This window comes from Kwoniella shivajii, chromosome 3 (genome assembly GCF_035658355.1).
Source record: "Kwoniella shivajii chromosome 3, complete sequence".
Lineage (NCBI taxonomy): Eukaryota > Fungi > Basidiomycota > Tremellomycetes > Tremellales > Cryptococcaceae > Kwoniella > Kwoniella shivajii.
In genome coordinates this window covers 1-26,753 of record NC_085910.1, presented here as the reverse complement: position 1 = coordinate 26,753, position 26,753 = coordinate 1, and the positions used below count along the sequence as shown (strand labels likewise).

General features: G+C 47.6%; 9 protein-coding genes across 9 annotated transcripts; 4 read left to right on the top strand and 5 right to left on the bottom strand.

The window, feature by feature from the left end:
- Positions 1-754: 754 nt before the first annotated feature.
- IL334_002235 (uncharacterized protein) lies at positions 755-2,342 on the bottom strand (the record flags this gene model as incomplete). The annotated part of the gene is made up of 3 exons (XM_062933981.1): positions 755-1,289; positions 1,372-1,697; positions 1,797-2,342. The coding sequence occupies 3 exons, from the start codon at positions 2,340-2,342 to the stop codon at positions 755-757; spliced, it is 1,407 nt and encodes a 468-aa protein (XP_062790032.1).
- Positions 2,343-3,093: 751 nt separating this feature from the next.
- Positions 3,094-4,305, top strand: IL334_002234 (uncharacterized protein; the record flags this gene model as incomplete). The annotated part of the gene is made up of 5 exons (XM_062933980.1): positions 3,094-3,190; positions 3,250-3,403; positions 3,470-3,572; positions 3,633-4,068; positions 4,133-4,305. 5 exons carry the CDS (start codon positions 3,094-3,096, stop codon positions 4,303-4,305), a joined length of 963 nt encoding a protein of 320 aa, XP_062790031.1.
- Positions 4,306-4,729: 424 nt separating this feature from the next.
- IL334_002233 (uncharacterized protein) lies at positions 4,730-7,627 on the top strand (the record flags this gene model as incomplete). Its single annotated transcript, XM_062933979.1, has 19 exons — positions 4,730-4,778; positions 4,848-4,948; positions 5,014-5,064; positions 5,116-5,141; positions 5,196-5,334; positions 5,378-5,407; positions 5,472-5,597; positions 5,755-5,935; positions 5,999-6,073; positions 6,151-6,214; positions 6,279-6,347; positions 6,443-6,517; positions 6,641-6,820; positions 6,882-7,034; positions 7,093-7,151; positions 7,204-7,288; positions 7,341-7,356; positions 7,415-7,558; positions 7,619-7,627. The coding sequence occupies 19 exons, from the start codon at positions 4,730-4,732 to the stop codon at positions 7,625-7,627; spliced, it is 1,632 nt and encodes a 543-aa protein (XP_062790030.1).
- Positions 7,628-7,893: 266 nt separating this feature from the next.
- Positions 7,894-11,456, bottom strand: IL334_002232 (uncharacterized protein; the record flags this gene model as incomplete). Its single annotated transcript, XM_062933978.1, has 17 exons — positions 7,894-8,076; positions 8,130-8,334; positions 8,390-8,840; positions 8,901-8,997; positions 9,057-9,170; positions 9,245-9,286; positions 9,382-9,417; positions 9,476-9,584; positions 9,637-9,683; positions 9,758-10,060; positions 10,204-10,461; positions 10,538-10,674; positions 10,781-10,849; positions 10,922-11,119; positions 11,162-11,183; positions 11,246-11,260; positions 11,322-11,456. The coding sequence occupies 17 exons, from the start codon at positions 11,454-11,456 to the stop codon at positions 7,894-7,896; spliced, it is 2,421 nt and encodes an 806-aa protein (XP_062790029.1).
- Positions 11,457-12,117: 661 nt separating this feature from the next.
- On the top strand, positions 12,118-14,122 carry IL334_002231 (uncharacterized protein; the record flags this gene model as incomplete). Its single annotated transcript, XM_062933977.1, has 9 exons — positions 12,118-12,190; positions 12,243-12,276; positions 12,329-12,398; positions 12,452-12,501; positions 12,559-12,625; positions 12,681-12,792; positions 12,845-12,930; positions 12,993-13,201; positions 13,261-14,122. The coding sequence occupies 9 exons, from the start codon at positions 12,118-12,120 to the stop codon at positions 14,120-14,122; spliced, it is 1,563 nt and encodes a 520-aa protein (XP_062790028.1).
- Positions 14,123-15,735: 1,613 nt separating this feature from the next.
- IL334_002230 (uncharacterized protein) lies at positions 15,736-18,429 on the bottom strand (the record flags this gene model as incomplete). Its single annotated transcript, XM_062933976.1, has 13 exons — positions 15,736-16,047; positions 16,152-16,255; positions 16,312-16,458; positions 16,514-16,604; positions 16,661-16,698; positions 16,747-17,018; positions 17,088-17,170; positions 17,232-17,266; positions 17,325-17,378; positions 17,433-17,973; positions 18,054-18,148; positions 18,202-18,276; positions 18,354-18,429. 13 exons carry the CDS (start codon positions 18,427-18,429, stop codon positions 15,736-15,738), a joined length of 1,923 nt encoding a protein of 640 aa, XP_062790027.1.
- Positions 18,430-20,578: 2,149 nt separating this feature from the next.
- IL334_002229 (uncharacterized protein) lies at positions 20,579-21,913 on the bottom strand (the record flags this gene model as incomplete). Its single annotated transcript, XM_062933975.1, has 4 exons — positions 20,579-21,256; positions 21,319-21,408; positions 21,463-21,583; positions 21,654-21,913. The coding sequence occupies 4 exons, from the start codon at positions 21,911-21,913 to the stop codon at positions 20,579-20,581; spliced, it is 1,149 nt and encodes a 382-aa protein (XP_062790026.1).
- Positions 21,914-22,591: 678 nt separating this feature from the next.
- Positions 22,592-23,932, bottom strand: IL334_002228 (uncharacterized protein; the record flags this gene model as incomplete). Its single annotated transcript, XM_062933974.1, has 1 exon — positions 22,592-23,932. The coding sequence occupies one exon, from the start codon at positions 23,930-23,932 to the stop codon at positions 22,592-22,594; it is 1,341 nt and encodes a 446-aa protein (XP_062790025.1).
- Positions 23,933-25,148: 1,216 nt separating this feature from the next.
- Positions 25,149-26,438, top strand: IL334_002227 (uncharacterized protein; the record flags this gene model as incomplete). The annotated part of the gene is made up of 6 exons (XM_062933973.1): positions 25,149-25,269; positions 25,347-25,551; positions 25,602-25,723; positions 25,786-26,160; positions 26,214-26,271; positions 26,366-26,438. The coding sequence occupies 6 exons, from the start codon at positions 25,149-25,151 to the stop codon at positions 26,436-26,438; spliced, it is 954 nt and encodes a 317-aa protein (XP_062790024.1).
- Positions 26,439-26,753: the final 315 nt, after the last annotated feature.

Here is a 26,753-nt window from a genome sequence, read left to right as displayed (position 1 = left end):
GCTAAAATTCCCTCGATGGTATATTAAAGGGAGTCAACATCCCTTACCCTAAGCCAATTTGGGGTCGAAATCTCTTGTGCTCAAAGATTTTCCGTTTGATCTGACACCTCGACGTCATCAAGGTGCATGGGGAGCATCTCGAGTTAATCGACACAGGTATATCTTTCGGAGTGGTTCATTGAGCGTTCGACCTTGTTCGATTTTATCTTCGGCAACGCAAGTTCCTCGTTTTGGATTGATGTTATGACATTGCTACATAGCGGTAGATCACGTTCGTTTGTCATTCTCATTGGTATCCGGTGAGTTGACATTAGTCAAGGTAGCTCTAGCAACAGGTAAATTATGGCCCACATCGCATTCTGAAGACGAGCAGACGCAAAACTGGAACATCTGCCATGACTACGATCGTGCTTCGGTTTATGTGACTTTGGGCGGATCTCAATAGTATAAGATTACTAAAGCACGGTTGGAATGCAAAATTTGATTCTGATCAATAATCGAATCATATTGCGGAGGAAACAGACTCTATCACTATTGGTCTGCTTGAGTTGCGATGTTCCCCGGAACGATCAGAAGAATAGTATCCCTCCAGGGATTGATGTGCAATGACCGTTACAAGTCGTATGCATGCATTTACAGAGACAAGATCGTTGTTGTTCACGTCGGTTCCATTATTATACAACCTTTGAAGATGTTTCGGGTCGAGAGGCTCTCATCATTCAGTGTTATTTGCGCATCAAGCTCCTCTCGGTTGTCAACGACTTAACGATTCGCCATCGACACCCTTGGCACCATCAACTTTATCCAGCACTTCCAGTACTTCGTACACCTTCTCCATACCCGGCTCTTCAACAAGTTCCTCTAATCCTACATCTCTTTCCATCTTGACCCCTCTTGGCTCTGGAGATGGCTCACGTTTCATTCTTACCAAGCCAGTTGTAGGGAACACTCCTTCATAACCAATCTCCAATTTTGGTAGCATTTCATCGTCCTCTTCCTTGTTGAAAGTATATAAGACCTCTTTTCTGCCTTGCGACTTCACGTTCGTTATCCTACTTGGACATAACTTATTTTGTCCAAGCAAGCAAATGTCACATCTAGGTCCGACAGGAAGACAAATCACTTGACCGAATCCAACCAACATTGGATTAATAGGTTTATGCAGTTTCGAAGGTAGCCAGGATTGTAGATTCAATCGAGTTGCCTCAGGTGTGGTAGTTGGTGGTTTATGCCATTTCAGCCGATTAGTGATCCGGTGTACATGCACATCAACCCCTATCCCAGCGTTACTATTTTGTGATGATGTAAAGAACGATCAGTCAAAGTCGACAAAAGGCGGACGGGAATCCTGAGTGAGAAATTCAGACTCACATATCCCAAGCGCATTGTAGCGCCAAGAATGCCATCTTCGGGCCTACGCCTTTCAGAGCACATAGCCCTTCCAAGGTATTGGGTACATCTCCATTTTCTTTCTCCAACAGATACTTGGCTGCATCTTGTATATAATCAGCTTTCCTACGCCAAAACCCAACTTTGTTGATGCACGTCTGCACCGTCTCTGTAGTAGCATTGGCCAAAGATCGGGCTGTCAGGCCACCTGTCAACGTATCGTGAAGGTTTGTGACAGCTGCTGATGTCACGGGGTCTTTGGTCTGCGAAGACAGCATAAGGGATATCAAAATATGAAATCTAAGAGTCTGTGCTGGTCTGAAATCAGCTAGGATGATTGAGATGTTCGAAACGGGAGATTTGGCCAAAAGTAAAAGGATTGATCAAACTGCAGCCATAGAGCTTACCTTGGGGTCATCATTGATCACTGTTCTCGGTCTCTCACAACCCATATCATCAACAGGAGCTATGATCCCTTTCCTCATTCTCTCAATCAGCTTATACTGCTCTTCCCATTGCAACGGAGCTGGGTGAGGTTTCGCCAAAGCGAGCTGCGGTAAAGACTTTTTGCTGGCCGATTTTGGTGTTCTTGGGCTTTCTTCGGTGACGTTTTCTGCCTTGACTGAAATCGGGGTTGTTGTTTCCACCTTGAGCTTCTTACGCGGCGGTGTCGAAGGATGATATTGATATTTCGATGCATCAAACTTGGTCTTCTTCCCAGCAATAGAGGGGATCGATGGATCCCCCGCAGAGCTTGTACTCACAGAGGATCTAGTGGTCCTCCGTAACGACGTAAAGGAGGTAGGGGTTAAATTGGACGCGACCTCGATTGTTGAGAGTGGTTGATGATCGGCTATGACTGACTGAGCGACGTTGGGCAGCGAGTCTCTGTGAAACGATAAGGATCCTGTTTGATAGTCATAGGCAGCTCCGGAAGAGCGTGGAGATGTCATCGCGGTAAGTCTTGCTAATAGCGAACCGATATGACCGTACAGTGCGAGGGGGGAGGTCGGTTTACTGGTATCTTATCGCACGATTAGGTACACGACATGGATGATTGGTTTGACGTTGCAAGAGACGAGACTGATGACGTAAACAGTCTATCTCACAGATCCAGCTGGAGAGTTCCCACGGTTGTACCACCCATCGTATCTCGTGGGTTAGTCGTCCCTGACATAGCGGGCATCGATAACCACAATTACATCACTACGCAGATTTACGTAACCAGATCTATTGAGGAAACAAATCGCGGTCATCTCTCACCGCACAATGAACGCTATATACCCGAAAACCCTGTAACTTCGATTGCAAGTTCGATGTGTATGATGTGACTCGTACCTGTTCCGAGTTTCATGAGATCTCGAAAGGTCTGTCAAGCCGAGATGCGATGCAGATTGTGATCACGATGGAGACCGATCTGCGGGGACAAGCATATCATTACCCCTTATCATGGTGGCGACGGGGCTTCAACTCAACATGACCGCAAGATATACGTGAGAGACTATGACGATGAGAAATCTTGGCATGAGGCTACTCGTGCCATATCTTACCAACGGACATATAAAAAGACTGCTAAAAGGCCTTGCAGTTTGAGTTGCCCCCACATCTTTCGGATTCACTCTTCATACAAGCATCTTACGTCCTCTTCCAAGTCGAATTTCCCAATACCATCATCACATCGTACATCCGCACAAAGAGAACAACATGTCAGACGAAAATCATACCGATGGTTCCAATTACGGATACACTCCATCTGCCTCTTGGTGCATTGCTTTCATTGTTCTTTTCTCTGTATCTGCCAGTAAGTCATATTTTCTTTTACCATATGGCCCGACACTGAACCTGGGGGGCGTATTTTAGCCGTCCACTCCATCCAAGCTTTCAGATTTAGATACTGGATTGTGTATCCCACTCTAGTACTGGGCGCGTTGACCGAAATCTTGGGATGGTCAGCAAGGTACTGGTCAAGTCAGAATGTCACTTTACTGACTCCATTTTTGATGCAAATTTCGACGTGAGTGAGCGTTGTGTTCTTTACGACGGTCAACTTGGCAAGCTAATTTGACTAAACTTATGGCAGATTGATCATGGCTCCAGTGTTCTTCTCTGCCTATGACTACGTCGTACTTGGAATGGCGATCAACAGACTAGGTCCCCAGTACTCTCTGTTGAAGCCTAAATATGTGAGTGGCCTCGTCAACTCTTCCACAGTCACGTTCTGATGTCTACTCTCGCTCTTACAGTATTTCGCGACATTCATCACAGCAGATGTCATCTCACTTGTGCTTCAAGCCATTGGTGGTGGAAAAGCTTCAGCCGCTGCTGGTGACGGAGTTCCCACTGCTTCAGCAACCAACATCATGGTCGCTGGTATCATCTTCCAATTGATATCCATGGGTATCTTTATGCTGTTGGGAGCGGACTTCATCATCCGAGCCACAGCAGAAAAACCGTATCAATTTCAATTGAGACGGATCGCAACGGAGACAGAAAAGAGAACAAGAAGATCCTCTGCACAAACTTTGACTGAAGTCGATACAGAAAGTCAAGGTAAACCTGAACAAGATACCGAAGCTCAACATGTTAGGGAAGAACAAAGTAGTGAACACGAGCACATCAGAGCTTGGTGGATCCTCCTCGTCGGTGTCGCAATCAGTAGTACTATGATTCTCATTCGAGGTGAGTGATTTCGTTATTTTCTTGCATTACATACTAGACATTCTGCTGAATACAATATCTTTAGGTATCTACCGATCGATTGAATTGACCCAAGGATGGACCGGCCACTTGATGACCACAGAAATGTACCAGAACATCTTGGACGCGTTGATGATGCTCATCGCCGTCGTCATATACAACTTCATCAACCCAGGCTACTTATTACCCAAGAAGAAAACTTGGCGAGGGTATCACTAGGGTAGAATGCATTGCATTCCGCCAATACAGTTTTGGAACTGAGAGCGGAAATCAAAAGCCTTCAACAATAGACTACGTACAAGGACGACTAGCCTTACTCCAAATTGTTTTGATTATAATAGAAGACGGTAATCATGTATCCAAATGAAATATGTAACTTATCAAACGCTTTCTCAATCTTAGCAGCCACGTTGCTTTGTTTACGTAATGAATTATCTCTCACTGCAGCCGGTTATAACAGACTCCTACACATTCCTCTCTTCTTGTTCCTTTGTTGTTCTTCATTTCTCCTTCAATCAGTGCATTTGACTGTCCGCAAACGCTATACGATTGTCATTAGTCTTCTCATACAACCTCTACTACATCAGACTCATGATACGTCGTGGATCAATCTGACAAAGACATAAGACAACACTTCATGTAGATGTCATCTCAAGCTCCATCAACCCATGTAGTTGCTAAGAAATTAAATAGTGCGTGATACTGAATATCTTATCCTCTATCTTCCTGATCGATCATACGGCTAAATATGGATTGATCAGGTTGTGATGCATGTCGATCACGTAAGATACGATGCGACCGCATCATCTTGAGCGAGACAGCTTCAGAACAAACAATGCCTGCACAGCCTCCACCGTGTAAAGTGAGTATCAGAGCTTTCATACCTGCCTTGCCTCTGCTCATCATCCAATCTTGTGGAATTTGCAGCAATGCGGAAATCTAGGAATAGAATGTACAACTACCTGGAGACCCAAAAGAGTAGGTTGTGGCTTTCACTATGATGCCTGTATCAGCTGACACGTTGAGCAGCGTGGGCCACCGAGTGAATACCTGAAGTAAGGTGACAGTCAGTATTAATCTTCCGGTCGCTGATCCGCTTTCTGGGACAGGAAACGACTGAGTGTTGCCAGTCCGCCATCTGTAAATCTTCCTTCGTCGTCGCTTCTGTATAAAAGGGAAGGACTGATTACTTCGCCTACAACATTTACTTCGTCGTCTCCGATATCCCCTTTATCATCTCATATGAATGTACGACCTCATACACTGGACAGCGTGCTAGGCAGGGATATAGCCATGTACATTTTCTCTCTTCTTCGATTATGTGAGTTGTTGACGTCTTCACATTTCAACTGATATGATCTCGGGATATGCTAATCAGAAATTAGGTACATCCTTTGACTCCTTGTTTACACCGTCCTACATTCCTGATGGAAGTAGAACATCGAAGGGATGAGAAGGATCCCGTATTCTTGGCATTGGTTCTGAGCGTGCTAGCTTCTGCTATCGTCCAGGTGAGTTTCATCATCGCGACCGGCCGTACAAATACCAAAAATAAAAACAAGTTCGCGAGGACGGTATGACAAAAAAGGACGAGATATTGGAGCTTTGGCCGAAGGGGCAAATATATCAAGTTGCTTTAGTTTCTATCCTGACCAAAGTTCTTGCTAGATCCCAAAAGCTTTGCTTCCGCCGATCAACAATGTCCCCGCCCGTGAGATGGCAGACAGGTGTTATCAAGTATCTCGTTTAGTCTCCCTCAACGCATATGATCCACCCACTATAGAACTTGTGATTACTAGATTCTTGGATGCGGTGTATCATTTGGTATCTGGCCGATTAGGTGCACAAGGTATGTAAGGCTGTGATCTCACTGTGGTAGTTGTAAAAGAAAGCTGAGGCGTCTTATGTATAGCGGCCTGCCTGGGTGAAGCTTTACAGCTTGGTGTATCGCTGGGCCTACACAGAGAAGCTAGCTACATCAATCTAGGTAAGGAAGCTTTACGACTGAGAGGAACGGTTCTTCCAGTTGAAAAGCCTTGCTGATGTGAACAGATCGTTAAATAGATCCAATCAGTGCAGAAGTAAGACGCAGAATGTTTGGTCTGATATTTACATCCGATAAATCCGCGTGAGTCTATTTAATCAGCTATTGAGATCGTCGTGCAACGGACTCAGCTTCTTCGACTACATAGAGCTTGCCTCAGGGATCGACCTATATTCTTAGCTGCTGATGAATGCGATACCATGATGCCAAGAGAAGTGTGAGTAAGGAGATCACAATGTCAGGAAGGGTCCATTTGTCGCTCGTCTTACTGTTCATTCCAAAAATGGTAGTATACTAATAGAAACCCATCAGCGATGATGAGTACATCACCAGAACGGAGTATCTGGATTTCCCTATGCACGCTACCTCCACTATCGCTGGTTTCAAGTGAGTGGGTCCCCTAGTCCAGTCCCGACGCCTCGCTGAAGCCCAGGCAAAGTATTGCAACAAAGATATTCAGGTGAGACGCCTCATACATAAGTCAAAACAATAAGCTAAAAAAGCACTTAGAATCATTGGAGATGCCCTCACTCTTAGACGAAGCGTTAGGAGGGAAAGCCCGTTATCACCAGAAAATGTTTTAGCATACTTGCGGCGAATCGACTTAATATCCGGTGAACTTGCGAAAGTTCTCTTGGATATCCCTTCAGATCTCGCGTTGAATGAGACTCCTGCCCCGTTAGAAATACCGTGAGTGGATCGAACGCGAGCGTACGAGTATGAACAGGTAGCTGACTATTTAGGTCGATAGGGACACGAATCAAGAATGGGGACAAGATATTTTAGCTCAACTTGACCTGTATTTTACACAAGCGTATCAGACCCGCTCGATGGCCAAAGAGTCTTTCCTTGTGTTGAAGGGCAACATTTACATCACTCATGCTCTGGCGAGATACGTTCTGCTGTAAGCCTATCTTCGTCCCCGTCATTCAATAGTTGCATTTAACCCTTTTGCTACATAGAAAGTGTAGAGACGAAGTCGTCGAGTTAGTTCATCCGTCCGGTGAAGCATCTACAACAGGTATGTACCAACCATAAAATGTTGCCACGTCGCAAATTAACAAATTGTCCAGTTACTGTAAAGATGGTATCGCTCTTCACCGATGGAAAGGATAAATATGAGAACATCGTCCTGGATCTACTGAAAGCACTCCACAAGTGAGTGATTGTCTCGTCCATATGAGTTTGACATGCTTACTCGGATACTTAGTATACCAATTCAGAATGTACGTCTTTGTGAAACCGTCAAGCACATCTCTTGTATTCGGCTGACCATGACTGCAGCTGGCTGTTAACGGTCCATCCTTGGTGAACAAGGTGCGATACGTAGCTGTATCACTCTTGGATGCGTTAGATGCTAGCAATCCCGTTAGCGCAGAAGGGGCATATCTACTCGACTTCTTGGGAATACTTTCTGAAATCGAGCAGGTAAGCTCCCCCTGTCAATGATACAACATGCGCAGGTAGCGCTAAACAGTATATACACAGATTCTGTGAGAGACATCAACGAGTCAGATCTTCCCAGCAGCTAGGCATCTAGGCCCCGCACTGTTCAATGTCCGCCATCCACCATGTGGATATCTCACACGACCAGGGCATTCATGCAATGTTGCACAAACGGCTGACTGTAATCATTGGTAGAAGCGCTTAAGGTTGACGCTGAATGAAGGGATCAAGTCTCTAAGATCTATATCTATGCATACATAAAATGATTGTACTACTGCGCAACCGCAAGATAGCCTGTGGAAACGGCGAGCTCGCCCCTATACCCAGCTGGCTTGGCATACAACAGGCTTTTGAAGACCGATCCACTTGAAAGTTTGTGGTAAATGAACAGGTCCCGAAAGGTGAATCTCAGTAGAAGAAGAGCCGATCCTGATCTCGTAATCACCTTTTCTACCGATCCAAGATTTCTCTTGAACACTGTAGAAGGAGAATGCCTTGTGCTGGTATCATATAGTAGTCAGATAATATCAAGGATTCTAGACAAAACACCTACATCTAGACTCAACGTGACTTGTTTCGATTCGCCAGGCGATAAGAAGACTTTGACCAGTCCGGCCAATTCGTGTTCGGGCCTTTCTATTGTGGGTGCAAGGTCATGCACATACACTTGTGCTACCTCAGCTCCAGCAAGTTTACCAGTGTTTGTAATGGTGAGTCCGATCTTCGCTCCGAATTCAGATTGTTTGACAGATAGATCGCTGAAAATCGTATCACAATTAGTCAAACGAGTTTGAGGGTAAACTGATGACTTGCCTGAATTGGAATGTAGTATAACTCAATCCGTGTCCGAATGAGAAAGCACTCGATGGGCGACCCTTCCTGTCAAAGAACCTATATCCTACCCCTAGACCTTCCGAATACACGGTATCAACAGGATGACCAAAATCTTTATGACTCGGGTAATCCTCGACAACCTTAGGCCAAGTGACAGGTAATTTTCCACTTGGATTGATAATGCCAAAGATGGCGTCTGCAATGGCCGTACCACACTCATTACCTCCAAAGAAAGCTTGGATAACGGTGGGGGCAGATTGCAACCAAGGCATTTCTACTGGCATACCAGACTGATTCACGATGATAGTGTCCGGTTTGGCGGTAAGCAGGGCCCGGACTAGGTCATCGGTGCCAGGCGGAAGCTTCATATCCTCACGGTCATAGGCCTCGGATTCCCACTCAGAGTTGGTGCCGATACATACGATAGCCACTGAACATGGATTCAGCAAGGATATCGCGATAGGGTACAGTCCTTCCAACGCTAACATACCATCGGAATTAGCGGCCAAGTGGACTGCTTTCTCGATCTCTGATTGAGGATCGCGTTTCTTCCGTCCTCCGATTCTGATTCCACCCCGGCGTCCCGTCTGAAAGTCAGGTCAGCTATGTGTTGGGCATACGAACTATACTCTCAAATCCGACGTACATATGGAGACATGGCGTTGAGCTGTTTGAAATTGGAGAATCGGACTTCCATCTGGTAAGAAGTTCCAGCGACGACCTCTACCTCACCCGTACGCTCCTCTGCTCCCGTGTTGAACTGAGAGTGAATAATCAGCACACATTCGTAACGAAGCACTGGACGAAAGACGCGCTTCGAGAGATCACACTTACGAAGAGTAAGCCTTCTTTCTGATTAGTTGAGTTATCGATGATCTTCACTCCATTCAGATATAAATCCGCTTGACCAGCAACACCTAGACCAAGTTCCCACTAGATCGTCAGCGCTGCTATACAAGCGTTGCACTCACAGTCCCGCTCTCATCGGGAGTGAAGATGGTCTTGAGCTGATGGTTCACCATTCTAGTTAGTGTTCGTACCGCTTTAATGTTCCTCTTGACATACCGAAACGTATCCTCTAACAGGTATCTCTTTTGGGATCCCGTCGATGAAGTATGAGAACGCTGAATTGTTGAACTTCTGGAAAAGAGGCTTCACACTGTTTTCCCAAGGACTGATATAGCCGCTGTTTAGCTTCCTCCAAGACATACTGACAGAAAACCTACTTTTCATCGTAGAAGTCACACTGTACGCCAGGTCCACTTGATTTGCCCTTTGAGGATGATGAATGAATGGGGTCAACAAAGGAGTCCATCTGGAGGCATCCGAACCGATGGTGTATTCGACATTGGCATTGTGAGCATCGGCATACTTTGAAATCGCTTCTAAAGGCGTGACAATATAGGTTGGAGCAAGATTAGCACTTCCTCCACCAGCGTAAGCAGCCGTACGCGCATTGGATCCGATGACGGCGATTTTCGTATTGCTAGACGCTGAAACGGGCAAGACCCCATGGTCGTTTCTCAAGAGGACAACAGCAGAGCGTGCAGCCTCTCTCAATAGAGCGCGTACTTTAGGAGTGTTGATTGTATCCTCTTCTTTCTCAAAGTCAATACCTGATTGCTGTGCTTCACGGACGTAATGGAGTACCTGAAAATATGGCGCACGTCAGTCCCTCTTTGTAGTCGGTGGATGTGAGAACGCAAATCAGGGGACAAGGTGACGACACAAACAGCGTGTGAAGCAGGAGATGAAGCTTCCTGGCCTCAGCTGGAACAGGAAAAGTGACTTGCCCGCAATACACATTCATCGATATCCTCGGGTACCAGTTTTCCTCCTATGATATCTCTCTCTAAGCTGGATCCCCTCATCAATGCTGGTCCAGGCATCTCCAAATCCAGAGATGCCTTGACAGCTTCCGAAGAGGAATAGGTTCCGCTCCAATCGGACATAATCATTCCTTTGAATTCGAAATCCCCTCGAAGGATTTTTCGAAGCAGGAAAGGATGTTCGGCTACGTGGAGGCCGTTGACCCGGTTATAACTTGACATCTAGGAGTACCATCAGCTCTTGATTGCCATATATATTGTCACGCAAACAAGAACACAAGAAAAGCTCATCACTCACAAAGACGGAAGGCCTAGCTTTGCATTGAATTCGGAAAGGTTCCAAGTATATTTCATGCATGGTCCTTTCATCAATGACAGAATTGTTGCTTCGACGAAGGTACTCTTGCTCATTGGCGAGAAAGTCTACTTGGTTAGCTGTAGTCGATACCTAAGACACCTACGTTTTGGAGCTGTCGAGAAACACGTCAGATATGCTGATACAACGCAGGGTGGCTGGACAGCAGCGAACGAGGACACTCACAAGTCATGACCTTCTTGGATTGTACACCCTCTATCCATGACAGAGCGATGTGCCCACAAAGATAAGGATCTGTAACAATGGCACACAGAATCAGTGATATCTTACCTCATGATTGCGTGAAATGCGCCAGCTTCGACGTACCTTCGCTGAAAGACTCAAACCCTCGTCCACCGCAAGGATGCCTTTGGCAATTGGTTGTAGGGCCGAGCAGACAGTGCACACCTCGAGCGCGACATTCTTCTCCCAAAGCTTCGCCAATCCGTCGAGCAAGATCTAAATCCATCGAGGCCGCGAGACCCGTGGCTGCTGTAAAACACGATGCAGGTGCACCATTTGTCCCTACGATGCGTCAGGACGCGATCAAAGTAAACAAGCACTCACATGCTGTTCCTCGTACACCATTCTACATTCCGTTGATGAGCTACTTAGCAACGATGGGGATGGCTTCAATCTTCCAAAACTCACAGGACCGTCACTACACTGTATGTATCATCAGCAACGCTTCACACATGATTTCACAGATGCATCAAAGCTCACTCACTCGCACACGAGGTACACCCAACCTAGCTACAGGCACTGTATGCCACATGTCATCTCCACTTAATAAAGCTATCTTCTCCTCACTCGAGAGACTCTGCAACACAGTCTCTGGGTCGATTACAGCCGATTTGGTCATGGTGATTATCTATGACGGGTGAGACTTCTTCTGGTCGTTGTAGAATAGTTCAAAAGCAGCAAGCCTTTCGGGTAGTGTGAAAGTATGTCAACCAGTATATATCTCCCTGTGATAACTTCGCTCATGTTCTTCTTGTTCAATGCAGCGAAACCGGTTTTACCTTGTAACGATATCGGCTTCGCACTAAGGTGCAAAAAGGTCTTCGGACAAACAAAGAAGCCAAGAGAACGGCGAAACCTCGGCAGCTGTAACCGCGTGACCCTTGCATCGGACCGGTATAACCGCTCAAACGAGCTGGGAAAACCGAAATTGTCATCGGGAGTCGACGGGTTGTCAGCAACCCAATGCGGAGGTGAATGGAGCCCTAGACAAGAATTGCTTGTTATGGTATATAGTAGATTTTCAGCCAAACATACGTCTACCGGAGTTTCTCCGTGCACTCAAACGATTCTTTGGGCTTTATTCCTCTTCGCACATCGTTATTGTCTACCGCTTCGGATCGTGGAATTAAGCAGAGGAAAACCAGATCGCAAAACTGTGCTATAGGGGCTCACGAGCTCATCATGAAAAGTATAAGAAGTCTCCTGTAGATACTGAAGATCCCCGCGGCGTCCCCATTCATCCAACAGCCCAATCTCTTAGTTCAAAACGACTTGGCAAAATGGCTACGAAATTCTCTGACCTGCCTAATAATACGGCATCCAAATGGTGGAAGGATCCTGGTATGAGGACTGGTAAGCTACGCTCGGTACTGGGTGACTGTTCAGTGACTGACATATCTTACAGGCTTTGTCCATATCATCACCCTTTACACCGCTGTGTACGTGCACCCTCACGAATGTACGCCGATACCTGAGCTGACTGAAATACAGCTACTCACTTGGTTACGATGGTTCTCTACTCAATGGACTTCAAGCCTTGACCGAATGGAACCGTGACTTTGTATGTAATTTGGTGAACACGACTTACACTTCCGATCTGACGCGTGGTCATAGAATAAGCCCACCGGTACCAGACTTGGTCTGATCGCCGCTAGTTATTATCTGTAGGTCTGGCTTTGGCTAAGTCAAGTAAGAACATGCTTCTGATTCTCACCTAATAGTCCCAAAATTCCTCTCACGTTCTTGATCGCTTGGATGGTCGATCGATATGGACGAAAGATTGGTCTTGTGAGTCTTCAGACATGACTGGTCAATATGCATCAGGACTTGACAGCTTGTACAGTATTTCGGTGCCTTGTTCATGTTCGCTGGCGCGCTGTTGGGAGGCTTTGCTCATTCCACTGCTCAACTCGTTGGTTCCCGTGTACTTTTGGGTTGCGGTACCGCCGCTGCTCGTGAGCTCGTCGCTTGCTTTATTTCTGCTCTCATTGGCTGACCCATGAATAGAGGTGACCGCTGCAGCCTTGGTACCCGAGCTGGCTCACCCCCGTATTCGACACTATGCTGGTGGTTTCCTCAATACAACCTACTACGTGAGAATTAAATGCGTTTCCAAGCTGAGACTTCCAAGCTAATTGTCGTATCGATGGAACAGGTCGGATCTATTTTCGCCGCGTGGCTGACATTCGCCATGGTGTACTATCCCGGTGGTTCCAGCTCATGGGCTTGGCGAGTTCCAACCCTTGTGCAAGGTTTTGGCCCTCTATTGCTTGGTCTTGGAGCTTGGTTCATTCCTCAATCCCCTCGATGGCTCGTTAGGAAAGGCAAGGTTGAAGAAGCCCACAAGATACTGGCCACATATCAGTGAGCTTGTACCTGAGTTGACCTCCAGAATATACAAGTGCTGATAGATGAGTACCCAGCGCGAACGGCAAGATGGACGATGAGCTTGTGCTTCTCGAGATGAGAGAAATCAAAGCGTCCGTGGAATTAGAGAGACTCGCCGGAGAATCCTCTTGGATGAATTGGTTCCAAACTAGAGGAAATTTACGCCGATTCTTTGTCATCATCATTCTTGGTACCGCCACCCAATGGGTTGGAAACGGTGTCGTGCAGTACTACTTGGTCCCTGTACTCAAGACTGTCGGTGTGACCAAACCAGCGCAAACCACGGGCGTCAACGGCGGTCTCGCGATCTGGAATTGGTTTATTTCCATGTTTGGAGCCAGTCTGGTGGAACGCTTTGGACGACGAAATCTTTTCCTCACCTCGATTATTGGCATGTTCTGTTCCTTCATCATGATTCTCGGTCTCGCGGGTGGATACAACACTACACACCACCAAGCGACTGGTGTGGCAATGATTCCCTTCATCTTCATTTTTATGGGCTTCTACTCCCTCGCACTCACCCCTCTACCCATGCTCTATGTCCCCGAGATATGTCCACTGGCTCTCCGAGCCAAAGCTGCTGCTCTGCTCCTTTTATCTCAAAACTGTGCTCAATCCTTCAATCAATTTGCCAACCCTGTCGCTCTCAGTGCCATCAGCTGGAAATACTACGCTGTCTACGTCGCGGTAGACCTCATCTACATCGGGCTGTTCTGGTTTATGCTCCGGGAGACCAAAGGTTTGACCACAGAGGAGGCCGCTGTCGTGTATGATCCAGATCACATCAAGGAAGCTAATAAAGAAGCTGAAAAAAGGATGCACGAGGAGGCTCTAAAAATAGCTCATGGCGAACATATGGACAAGAAAGGAGATTTTGAAGAGGAATTCAAAGCTTAGATATCAGTTGGGAGATTTTTCAAACCCTCTTGGATCGTGCATATAAACGTATATACTTGCATACATATAGGAACAACGTGTTCTGGATCCGGTCCTTTCTGATAGAAATACATGAAATCCAACATTGCATTTCCATTGAACTGTCGGCAAGCCTTAGGGTGACAAGTTTCTCATGGGACCCTATGTGTACATGACCACTCCATCGGAGTCTCTCGGGCACCGTTTTGTCCTATAAACGGTGGTGTAGAACCGCTACCGCATCTTCATCACCCATGTCTACTGAAAGATACAAGACTACCACATACAAAGGATTTGAAGAGTACCCTTGCTTTCATTGTTGCTGCCTCCACCTGGAAAACAATGGTCAAATCCAGCCACAACCCGCCGATTAAAGCCCAGTGCCCAATTTCTGGCTTACAGTCAGGAGCGCTATCAAATGTCCCGTTTCTCAGTGAGTCTACATGAACGAGAATTTTCGCACTGGGTGACAAACAAGCTCGACAATATTCTCTTTCAGACAAGTCCAACGGGAAGTACTTCAGGATAAGTGTAAAAGTGAAGACGGGATTCCTATACCCACAAATGATGATCCGATTGTGCCCGCACACCCTGGATAGTGAGCTCAGATCAGATCAGATTTGCTATGATTTAGAAACTGACGACCGATCAATCTCCAGGATGTCGAACCTCATCCACGCCAAAGTGCACGAAGTTCCTGATACACGTGGCGTCTCCATACGGCAGCTTCTTCTACGAGCGGTCATCGGCAGCTCCAGACGCTCCGCTTGTCCTCCTATCGGTGGGTGTCGGACACACTGCTCTTCTATCTATACTCAGTTCTCAAGTAGACCATCCCAGCAAGCCGATCACATATGTGACTGTTGCTAGAAACGAGAAAGTCCGGGCGCTCGGAAATCATATTCGCCAGGTGGTACGGAAACACCCCAATGTCAAATACAAGGTTTTCTATTCCTCACCTTCCCCGAATGCGATACCAGGTGAAAAATTTGACTTCGGGAAAATGAGCCTCCTACATGTCAAAAATGAACTCCACCTTGACTATCCTCTCTCTTTCATTCGACCTGATCGACTTCCACATACTTCCAGGGACATCCCTAGGCAGAATCCAGCATCTGATCAGAATACGATCCATTCACCTTGCAAGCCCAGCCCCACGTCACTCAAGGCAAGGCGCAATATCTCAACGACCTCAGTTCAGTGTTTTGAGTACAATCTCTCACTGACATGGACAAGACTGATGGAGGCGCTGATATTTGCTTCAAGTTTGTGTGGTCCCGGTGGTCCCGAAGGGTTCAAGGCGGACTAGCTGGAAGAGCTGAAATCGTTCGGAGTGGACACTAAACGAATGCACGAGGAGCTATTCTCTGCAGGTAGCCTTCCATCATCAAACAAATGAACCCACGTATTGCACTGTAGATCCACGTCCGCTTTGTCAAGATCAGAGCATGCAAGTTGGAAGAGCAGACCTGCCTTGATGAAGATCGTTCCCCTTTGATGCAAAATGTGTTGCAAGAAGAGGGAAAAGGATATTTGCATAGTCTAGGTGATATCAAACTCTATTGATGTCTCTCTTGCTAGAGCTAAGTCACACATCAATCGTGTTTACCTCTTTTGTCTTCGTCTGTCGAGGCGGCATCGTCCTCGCTATCTCTGTAACCACCTTTCTTCTGATGTCGAGAATTCTCACTGCCCTCTTCATCACTATCTTCACCCATTGCGAACACTACTTGACCGTCTCTTTCATCGACCAGGTTTCTGTACTCGCCGTCCGTCTCAAGGTCATGCTGAGCAAGGGGCTGGTGTCGACCAGCTTCAAGCGAATCGATCTCATAATCTTCAGCATCCGCCTCGGCTTCGTCTTGCGCAAGCTCTTGGGACATTGAAAACTGTACATTATCTCGGGTCTGCTCAGGAAGAAAATGTTAGCTACGTTTGCTACTCTTCCCTACATGGAATCATGGATGGCTCGAGATATGGAGGAGATGCATTGTGAAAGCACAGCACTCACTGGTCTCCATAGCCAAGCGATCGCTGCAAAGGCGCACAGGTAGATTGTAGCAAGGGAACCATCTAGCAATATCCACCTGTACTTCCAGTTGTTTGGAGCATAATCTGTAAATGATTGAAAACATCAGCACTTGCAATGCAACACAATGGTCCAGTCATACCTTCATCCAGTCGGTTTGATAAGCTCATGGAAGAGACAACGAAGAAGCCTGCAACAGCGATCACGGAGATGATGAGAATTCTCCATAGTCGTTGAAACTTCTGAAGCTTGTACCGTTGTTTTCTCGCCTGTAGGTGCATGATAGTGCCTACAGATGTGAGTCTCAGCCTGGGCAGCTACATATGTCCAAACACCTGACATACCATTAAGAGACACGATGATCCACATCAAAAAAGCGGTGAGGGTCAGGGCCAGGGGGAAAATCATCAATAACACGATAAGGAGAGATGCGCTCTAATGTGGTACTAATTAGTCATGATAGCTTGCTCGCGCCAAACCACCTTACTCACGTCTAGTTCCACTTCCACGGTCCCGACAGAGTACATAACTGCAAATGTGGTAAGCGTGCTTCTTCCGATTCTCCCGCAAGACTTACCTCCGAAGATGAAGTGCAAAGCAGTCAAAATCCTAACCCGGGTCATCACGGCACCGAGACTTTGCGTCACTACTGACAAACCCATACTGACAATTAATAGTAAGAAGAAGCTTAATGAGTTTCTTGCGGCGTTGAGGATTGCGATGACAAAGAGGAATACAACACTTGTGGTACCGCCGCCGTGCTTGTTTATATACCGGTAGTACGCGAGTTGTGCCAGCATCTCTATGATGAGGAAGACAATGGTACCAGAAATGTAATATTGCATTGGCCTGAGTATGATAGCAGTCAAAATCAGACAGTGGCAAATAGACAGAGGAACAAGGCGAATTAGCACTCACAGTAGCTCTCGTAATTGCTGGACACATAGATACGCCCATCCACACCCAAGTACGAAATAGACCAGACTCAAGGCGGCGTAGAACTAATGGGAAATTAACGAGGAGACACTGTTAAAGTCCCGTGAGAACTTGATGGCGACTCACGTTGATTTTTGGGTACTCAACCGCCGGTAATTCCCCTTCGAAGGTGTTTTTGAAGAGTACCAGGCCTGAGTATTCTGCGTGTGGGAGTCTGACGAGCTTCGAGTGGAATCTCAGATCGTGAATTTACAAGAGTTACGGGCACAATACCTGGGTAAAATTAGTCATAAATCTCGAAGAGGTGGAAAATGCAAATGGACTCACCGACACAGTAGTACCCTGTCTTTGCAACACTGTAAGTGATAGGAGCTGTATACACTGGCACAGTGCCGGTGTCAGAAGTATCTAAAATCCCTGCTCCACCCCCTGCGCTGGTACTAGGTGTTTCCTCTTCCCCTCCCATGTCAAAAGCCTCATCATCGGCGCCAACGGACGCGCCAAGAGTGTCAGTGACACTGCCAATGATATCGTTTCCAAGCTGACGTTTCCAATCACCAACGGCTTCTGCCAACTCCTCGGCTGCTTCCTCTGCTTCTAATTGCCCATCATCTAAGTCGGAGTCGACCGTTGCAGTCTCCGTCGCTAAAGTGTGACTGGTAGTAGACGGTGCAGACACTTCATCACTCTCATCATCTTGCTCAGTAGTCGGAGAGGGAATGGGATCAGACGAGAATTTGAGTGGACTAGTGAAGATAGATGTGGAGTCCTGCGTAACGCCCTGGGGTAAAGATGTGATGAATTGTCCTAATTGGGATGGCAGACACAATCCAGAACGAACAGCCGAAGTGGTACAGATGTAGGTCCTCTGCGGAATCTTTATACTTTCAGCAATCAATGATAACATAGCAGACACGCATGACGCACAAGATGATCAATACCACCCACCGAATTATCCGAACTTTCCACGCCGAGATACGGCACATCTTTCCACTCGTATATGATCAAAGCTACTTGACCGGAGGAAGTAGGGTCGAAATTAACTGAAAGTACTCATTGATCAGTATACATAAGCGAGTGTAAGGTAATTACTCACCTTCGATGTACGCGTCCTTACCACCATACATTCCGGAACATACTTCGCGTAACGAGTCAGTGTCGCTGATAGGGACTACAATGTTGCAGAGTAAGTTCAGATTTACGTCCAGGGCTAAGAAGTTGCCCTGTAGTCCCCGGCAGTGCACTCACCTCTAAAACCCTCAACTTGAAGGAGCTGGACGAACAGCGGCAAAACCAACAGCGAGAGCAGGTGTTGCAGAACCATGATTCGGATCCGAAAGCCCTCTTGGCAAGTTTGGCGTCTCAAAAAGTCGGGTCAGCCGTGTAGGATCTCAGAGTACAGTATGCCGATGCGACACACTCAACCAGGAAATATTGTAATGACTTGATTCGTTGTGAAGGGAATGCAGTTGTATGTGATGAAGAAAGGAGTGAATGGAATGAAACTGTAGGACTGCGAAATAACAAGCAGGTCAACGTGAACGGGTGTTTTGAACATCGTGGTCTCCACGTGGTACATGCTACGGTGCCTGGCCATCCTGTTATTTCTGCCGGCAACTACTCGAGTAGCATACGGAAAGCTGAATGTCTACCTGACAGGAAGCATCAATGAGAAGATGTATGAAGATTGAATAGCATTGGATGACGACTTCCTTGCGAATTGGGATGAAATCTGTATAAAGCTTTTATTACACCCATCTGTATATCCATTTTAACGAATCCGACCTGTGACATATGCACAGAATCATGTTTCTCTAATATCGTAGCGAGTCCATATTATATATATGCATGCAGAAGATGCAACTTTGGTACGGAGTATAGCTTTCACGAGAAGTGGAGGGTCAATAAAGGCAGTCGCTTTACTTTGCTGGAGGTCTACGAGTATCCGCAATGTTTCAAGTCGTCCATGTCATGGAGCGAGCCGTGACAAACAAACTTTGTGTGCTGACCTCACAGATGAATGGTATAGCCTGGGATGACTGGCCTCGCTACCGGTTGACCCTGAAGTAAGATTAGCTGACGAGAGCACGTCGTGATTCGTCATCAAAGTGATTCCGATCCAGTAGACTCGATGGAGGCGATAAACGAGTTGTAGAATGCTCCCTCGATTCCCATCTCTTAAACGTATCATTCTTGATGCCCGGGGTTCAAGTAATGGACCGTTCGTCAATGCTTGCCTATAAAACCTCAATTACCATCAAGTCCAGTTGCCGAACGATCTTTATCTGTCCGTCCAACGCCAAAAAGCGCCAAAAGGCTGTGTTAAGTGGGCATCATTCCCGGATGTTGGAGACTAGATGACTGACACTTATCGATTTATCAGATTCCCGGCGCAGAATTTGCTGCTCCCGATCATTTCCTTGTGCGCAGTGTAGCGTTCGCCATGGAAGCTATGAGTGCCACAGAGAGGTAATCCTTGTGAAGGGCGAGGAGCTCCGGGGAGGTGAACTCGACTCGAAGTGTGGAAACACGACTGGGAGTGTGGGAACACAATAAATATTGGGAGTCTGGCGCAGCAGAATCAGAGACTACGGCGGCAGTCCGCTGCTTCAGCTACGAAGCAAAATGTAGATGTCGATAACCGAGCTGGAGAACTCAGCGACACAAGAGGTTTGAAGATGGGGCCACCCCCATCTGAACCCGCATCCACCCATGCTCAACCCGTCAATGATCTGAGGCATATGGCGAAAGTAAGGATGTTGCTTGAAACGGGGCGATCGCAAAAAGTAAGGAAATTTCAAGCAGTATGCGCATCACCATGCTGGAACGATTAACCTATACGCTATCTAGAATTATCTGGTTTCCTCACGCTCCTTCTACCCGACCAAAATATTTCCCGCGTTTCTGGGCTCCCCTGTCGCTTTCACCAGCGTTGTCCTCTTGATTCATTACCAGACTGACTAACTATGCATTCGAGAAGTCCGGGTTCCTGGACGGAACTATGCATGGTCCAATGTTTTCTAAAAGAGCATGATCGGCTCCTCGCGACACGTGATTTTCATGGCGCTCTTCATATGGGAACGGCATGGTAAGAGTTCAACTTCAGCCAAGTCACTTTGGCCCAGCATCACTTCCCGCTTTAATTGGTGGAGCGATGGGGCATTGCCGGTAAGACTCTTCCTGGAATGAGTCAGGAGGATAAATACTGATTACAAGTGGTAGATGCCAAACGATTGGCCAAGGTCTGCCATTGCTGTCGTTGTGGTACCCATCTATCGAAGAGCTCGGTCGTCCTTCAGTTCGTGAAGCACCCACACTGCAAATGTACCCGGGAAGCGTACCTTGAGTAACGATCCATATCAATATACAGGTGGATCAGTCTGCGGTTTTCCCAACAAGTTATCATTATATATTTTCAGTCTTCTACCTAAATATCGTTTCCGCCCCGATTTTTGACCAACACGATTGAGAGATCATTGGGCTGAGAAATCATACGAAGCCCATAGAACTTGAGGAGGCGAGTCTGGGCCGAAGATTTGTCTGTCCGTTTGACCCCATTCAGGATGGTTGATCCCATCAATCCACTGCTGAGGCTCAATAACTAGACACCCATACTTCTCCACATATCCGCCTCCTTGGCTAGCTTTGACGGGTATGGTACCATTCTGGCCTCCGCAGCTGTAAAGCTGTAAGCTCTGTTGATTGGTTCTCAATTTCATGGTTATACCAGTATCGGCGGAAGTCCACTCTAGCACTGGCGCGGACGCATCCTCTGCGGACGAGTACGGTGGGCGATCGAGGATGAATGCGTTATCGATGCCTGTGCATCCTGCGCCACATTGCTGAGAGTAGAGGACTGCTTCGTAGATCTGTTTTGGTGAAGTAAAGTTGAGCGGTAGAGACGGAGACTGCCAGGGGAGCTTGACCGATGACAACCCTCCAGTCACGTCCAGGATTGAATCAATGTCTATGATACGATCCGCGTATGGGAGGTGCAGCGTATCATTGAGTATGGTCGCAGATTGGAAAGCGCCAAGATTCCAGTAAATATGCGTTGATAGCATGATTGGAGTGTACGAGTCCAAAGATACAGACACGATTCGCGTGGTGAGCCGGGGGGGTGAAGACACAGTGTAAGTGACGTGAGTGAGCTTTCATGTGCCGTCAGCGACCCTGATGATCAATGAGATGCGCAGTGAGCACAAGTACTTACCACTGCACCTGGGAACCCCTGGTTTCCGCTTGGATCCAAAAGAGTGAATGTGACACTCGATGTGTTATGTTGAGTAGTAGTCCAGTTACGCTATACATACACGCGGTTAGCGTTGCATGCAAGGCGGAACTAGCAGTCCCTCACTGCGTCATATCCCACAGTACCGCCGTGGAGAGTGTTCTGTCCATCATGCTCGTTGGTCGGCACATGATACTCAGTATCACCGATAGTGAACGTTCCGTTTCTGATTCGGTTGGCGTAGCGTCTAGTTGAGCTGTTAGCCAATATCTTTATATCTAACAGTGTAATTGACAGGCCAATGAAAACATAATCACCCTACGATGGGTCCAAAGTATGTGTGATTGGTAGCTGTATCCTTGACATATTGTGCTGGGTCATTGTAACCCAGTACGACATCTCTGGGTGAGTTGTTTTTGTCATGTACGTAGAGATTTGTCAATCTTGCACCGTATGGTATGAATGTAGCATTTATACCGTAAGCGTAAATGGAGTATTTCTGCAGAGCATCGTTATCGGCGGAAACCAAAGTCGCTAAAGTCGTGATAAGACCAAAAGCGGTGGTAGCGAATCTCATCTTGGAGTGACGGAATGGCAGCGAAAGAGGTTGTATGACAAGTCGTGTCAATGTTGATGGAGATTGTCAGGAGATCGGAAAATCACACCCTAATATATATGAACATCAGCTGTTTTTAGGAAAATCATCTTGCCAATTGACCGAAAAGTTACCCCGTGCCCCGTTTACCCTCCAGGAACGGGATGACCTCGGCGGCTTGTCGCTAGCATACGGTCTTCCCGGGGCCCAGTGACGCTCTTCGACTTGAATGGAGTCGACACCCCATGGGCGCATGTGATCAGAAGAGAAGGATGGGTCGTCATTCATCATGAATGGCTCAACTGTAAACCGTCAATTGCCATGGGGCGATTAAGGTACCGCCGAATACTTCTTCGGACGATGGACGGCACAGGAGTCGGCGTCTTGAAGGGCCGATTCGGTGCTCACTCCCTGAAATACCGGTCTTTGCTCCATTCGATCAAGTGGATTTACAAGTTCATGGCGAATTCTCTAGCCATACCCACGTGTATAAGAAGCTTACAGGTCAACAAAGTCACATGCATTGAGATTATCTTTGCTGCGTGTAAACCACGCCACCAGCAGTTAAAGTAATCTTTTCCGCTACAATGTCTCGACGCCGCAATGTAGATGCTGATTATTCATCTTATCATCGTCCACCCACCTATCCAATCCATACAATTAATTCTCGTAGTAATCAAGCGGCAGGCCAAGAGCGTTGCACCGCTGATCGTTGGAGAACACGTAAAAATCTGTCTCGTAACCCGGATACTGCATGACTCTTAACCTAGGCTCTTCCGGATCTACCATGCTCCAGTAACCGCTTGCTTGTGCTATGCTGGTCGTATTGGTAAATCCCCTTGCTGCTAGGAATTGAAGATCAGGATTGGGATTGAACGTCCTTGCAAAGCTAGCCCATGTGTCTAGGACGAATTGACTCATGGGGATATCGTACCCATCCCGATCTGGCAGACCGAGGTACGACAGCGTGCCAAAGACGTAATTCAGCTCCCCTGAGTGGCACTTGAAGTACTCCCTGGCGGGGTTGCCGCCTGGAAATCCGGCTTCAACTGGTGCCTGACAGACAGGAGGGTTGGGATCGTATCCATTATACGAGCGGTTGAATTCGTAAACGTAAATCGCAGGGAAGGTTTTGTGCAGTGCACCAGAGTATGCTGTAGCAAGATCTAGGCATCGGAACTCGCCATCAGTAGCGAGGGCTGCAGAAGCGTTATAGACATTGGTTGTAGCGTTCTGTCCATTGGGGACGGGATATAAAGCGAGCGTCGACGGGGTGAGTTGGGTATTGAAGCCGGATGGACCAAGAACGGAAGTAACGTTGGTTGCGGTCTTTGGGTACGTGATGAATGATGCCCCGTCATCGCGCATAAAGCCCAGCATCACAGGCACATTTGCAGTCGATCCTTTGCCAGTGAGCTGGAGCCGATTGGTGGCGATGTAGACACCGTCCTGAACGAGAAACCTCGCCACGATGGAAAGATTCGCCAGAACGAAAGGGTCGATACCCCTCAGACAGTTGACTTCGGAGGCTGCTCCCAAGCATCCGGTGGCATTCAGGATCGGCCTCGCGGCCACCTGATACTCTGTTGCAATGTCGTAGTACTCGCTGTACGTTGCAGCGTACGCTAGACCAGCGAGGTTCGATTGCGGTATAGCAGCCGCAAATTTCCCAGTCGCCTGCGGAGACGCCATGAGAGCCCGGACCGAGCCTGCACCTGCCGACTGACCAAAGATGGTCACCCGGTTCGGATCCCCACCGAAATGTTTAATATATTTTTGTATCCAGTTCAAAGCTGTCACCTGATCCCCGAGTCCGAAGTTGCCGTTCGTTATTCCATCTTGCAGAGCTAGGAAACCGAGTGTAGTGAGACGGTAGTTGATGTCTACAACAACCACATCTCCCCGACTCGCCAGAGCTCCACCGTCTAAGGAAGGGTCGTTGCCCGTTCCTCCAGTAAACGCTCCGCCGTGTATCTGCATCATTACGGGTTTGAGAGACATATTGTTTGACGTGTTGAATGGGAGGTACGGAGTCCAGATGTTGAGGAAGAGACAATCCTCGCTGCCAATGTTCGGAGCTTGCAAGCATTCCGAGCCGAACGTCAAGGCCGATTGGTTGGCAGAGGGCTTGTACATGCTGGAATAGGTGAACCGTTCAGGTTGCAAAGCGTAGCGCACACCCTCGAAACGAAAGGAAACTTTGTCTCTGTAGCTGTTCCAAGTCGGGTTTGACGTTATTTAGCTGCACATCGGGGACGCAAATGTCTGCTTACCCTGTTATCCATGCTTGCTCTTCCACTCGCACCTCTGTGTGCCAATAGCTGGAATTGTCTTGCTTCGTCGAGTTGCTGTACGAAGCTGAATTTGTGCACAATACGGGCAATCTCTGACTGTGATCACACGTACTTGGCACAATATCACGTGTTCTGGAAGAGGTAATATTAACACATGTCATTGCTGCCCAGTGCAGACCGCCTCTTCCGGTATAGTCCAGATACGGGAGAAAGTCGGCTTGAGATGGGCTCCATAGCGCTTCTCCCAGCTTCATGCAGGCTGACTCGCCAGACGAGTAGGTGAGCGGGTCGTGAAGGACCATGATCGACGAGTCTCGCGGCGATGAGCTCCCTGAGAGATATCAGCTGAGAATCAGGGCAGACACTCACCGTACAAATCATTGTGAGTGAGTATGGAGATACTCGACCCGATTGTCTGAGGAGATGGTGGATTGACGGCCAATGCCAAACCAACGAGTCCGGTCAAAGCAAGTCCTTCTACTAACATGTCTTTGAGATCAAATGCAAAAGCGAGTGACATCCACGGGCGAGTGTCAAGGAGAAGACTCTCGCTCGTTGCTCAAATACGAAGATGCATCCTAAGTGTTTCCCTCGCTGCTCAGACAATGGGGAGTGGAGGTCTTATCCACCGAGATATATTTTCCGGCGCTAACCAGGACGGGTATTACCGGCTCGGCAGATGTGGGGCATGTGATGTCTCCACTGTGCATCTGGGGAAGCCACACTAATAACGGAGGACTTCATGTTCCGGTGATCAACTTTTTCATTAATCTTAGCATCTTTGCGTCGCGGTACGATTTCGGCGTATTGATCATCTCATGTATCACTGATAGCTCAATCTCGCTGAGCATCCTCTCGATATATAAGTAAACGCTCTAGATCTGCTCCGAGATGTCAGGCGTAACACATCGCAATTGCTCAACATGTTGAAATTACTTGCCTACGCTCTCCTTTGTTCTCAGGTCTTAGCATCTCCAGTATCACCCCGATGGTCATCTGATCAGTGCCAAAGCTCACCCCTTCGATCGCTCGCTCAAGCCAATAGTAACCGGTACTTTGGGACAGCCTTCCAAACATTCTACGCCGCAGATGATAGATATACAGCTATTCTCGACCGGCAGTTCAGTCAGTTCACCCGGAGAACGAGATGAAGTGGGAGGTCATCGAACCTCAAAGGGGTGTTTTCAACTGGACGGAAGTGACCTGGCAAGTTCCTGCCCTGGCTGAACCCCGATTTCCGCGCTCACAACCCTTACAGGTCATTGCAAAGGCAAAGGAAGTGGGTGGAATCGTCCGAGGACACAATTTCTGTTGGGACCAACAAACGTGAGTTTTCATCTTGACTTTGATGTGCACATACAGCTAACGCCGCTCAGCCCCACCTACGTCACCAATATCACCGACCCTGACGAGCTTAAGACCGTTTTGAAAGAGCACATCGATGCAGTGCTTGGCAGATACAAAAACGATCTCTATGCCATGGACATTATCAACGAGCGTGAGTCTGCTAACATCTCTGTCTACGTCCCGCAAACATGCCTGTTCGCTGATATATCCCAGCACTCAACGACAACGGTACCATCAAGGCATCTGTGTGGTACGACGTCCTTGGAGAAGACTATCTAGCTGTCTGTTTGCAATACGCCCGTGATGCCGCGCCAAATCTCAAACTGTATATAAACGATTACAACATTGAAGCAGTCAATAATAAGTCTATCGCCCTTGCTAGCATCGTATCTGGGCTCAAGGATCAGGGAGTACCCATTGATGGGGTTGGCTTCGAGTCTCATTTCGTTGGAGGAGAGGTACCAACAACACTACAGGCGAGTATGAAGCAGTTCACCGACATGGGCTTGGATGTAGCTATAACGGAGTTAGACGTCAGAGTTCCCGTCAATAACTCGGGATTGCCAACTCTACCTGGTTACAGATTCAGTGAGTTTTCTGGTTTTGATCTGCCGACACCTTAGGCTGACGCGCAAGGTCAGAGCCGATGATTATGCGACGGTTGTCCAAGCCTGTCTTGACAACGGTAATTGCCCAGGAGTGACCATTTGGGAGTTTACCGACGCCATCTCCTGGATTCCTGGAGTCTTCGCTGGCCAGGGTGCGGCTTGCCCATGGGGTCTCCAGTATGAAGAAAACCTGCTCTGGGCTCAATCTCATCTACGCTGGCCAGCGGGTTCAACTGCGGCAATGGCGATCGCAAGTGAAGAGGGTTAGCGAAAAGGGTAGAACGGCTATTCTAGCAAGTCAGCAGCAAAAAATATAAGTTACCAGTAATGAATAATATATACTACATTGAGTTCGTTCCTGTTTGCATCGGTGGGTGTGAAGAAGTATGTTGCTGCAGCACGCACCTGACTACCAACGCATCTTAACGTATTATCGCATGCACCAGGGGGCCACAACGCATCCCTGGGTGCTTCATTTTGCGATATTATGGGTTAGGGGTTAGGGGGTTAGGGGTTAGGGGGTTAGGGAGTTAGGGGTTAGGGGGTTAGGGGTTAGGGGGTTAGGGGTTAGGG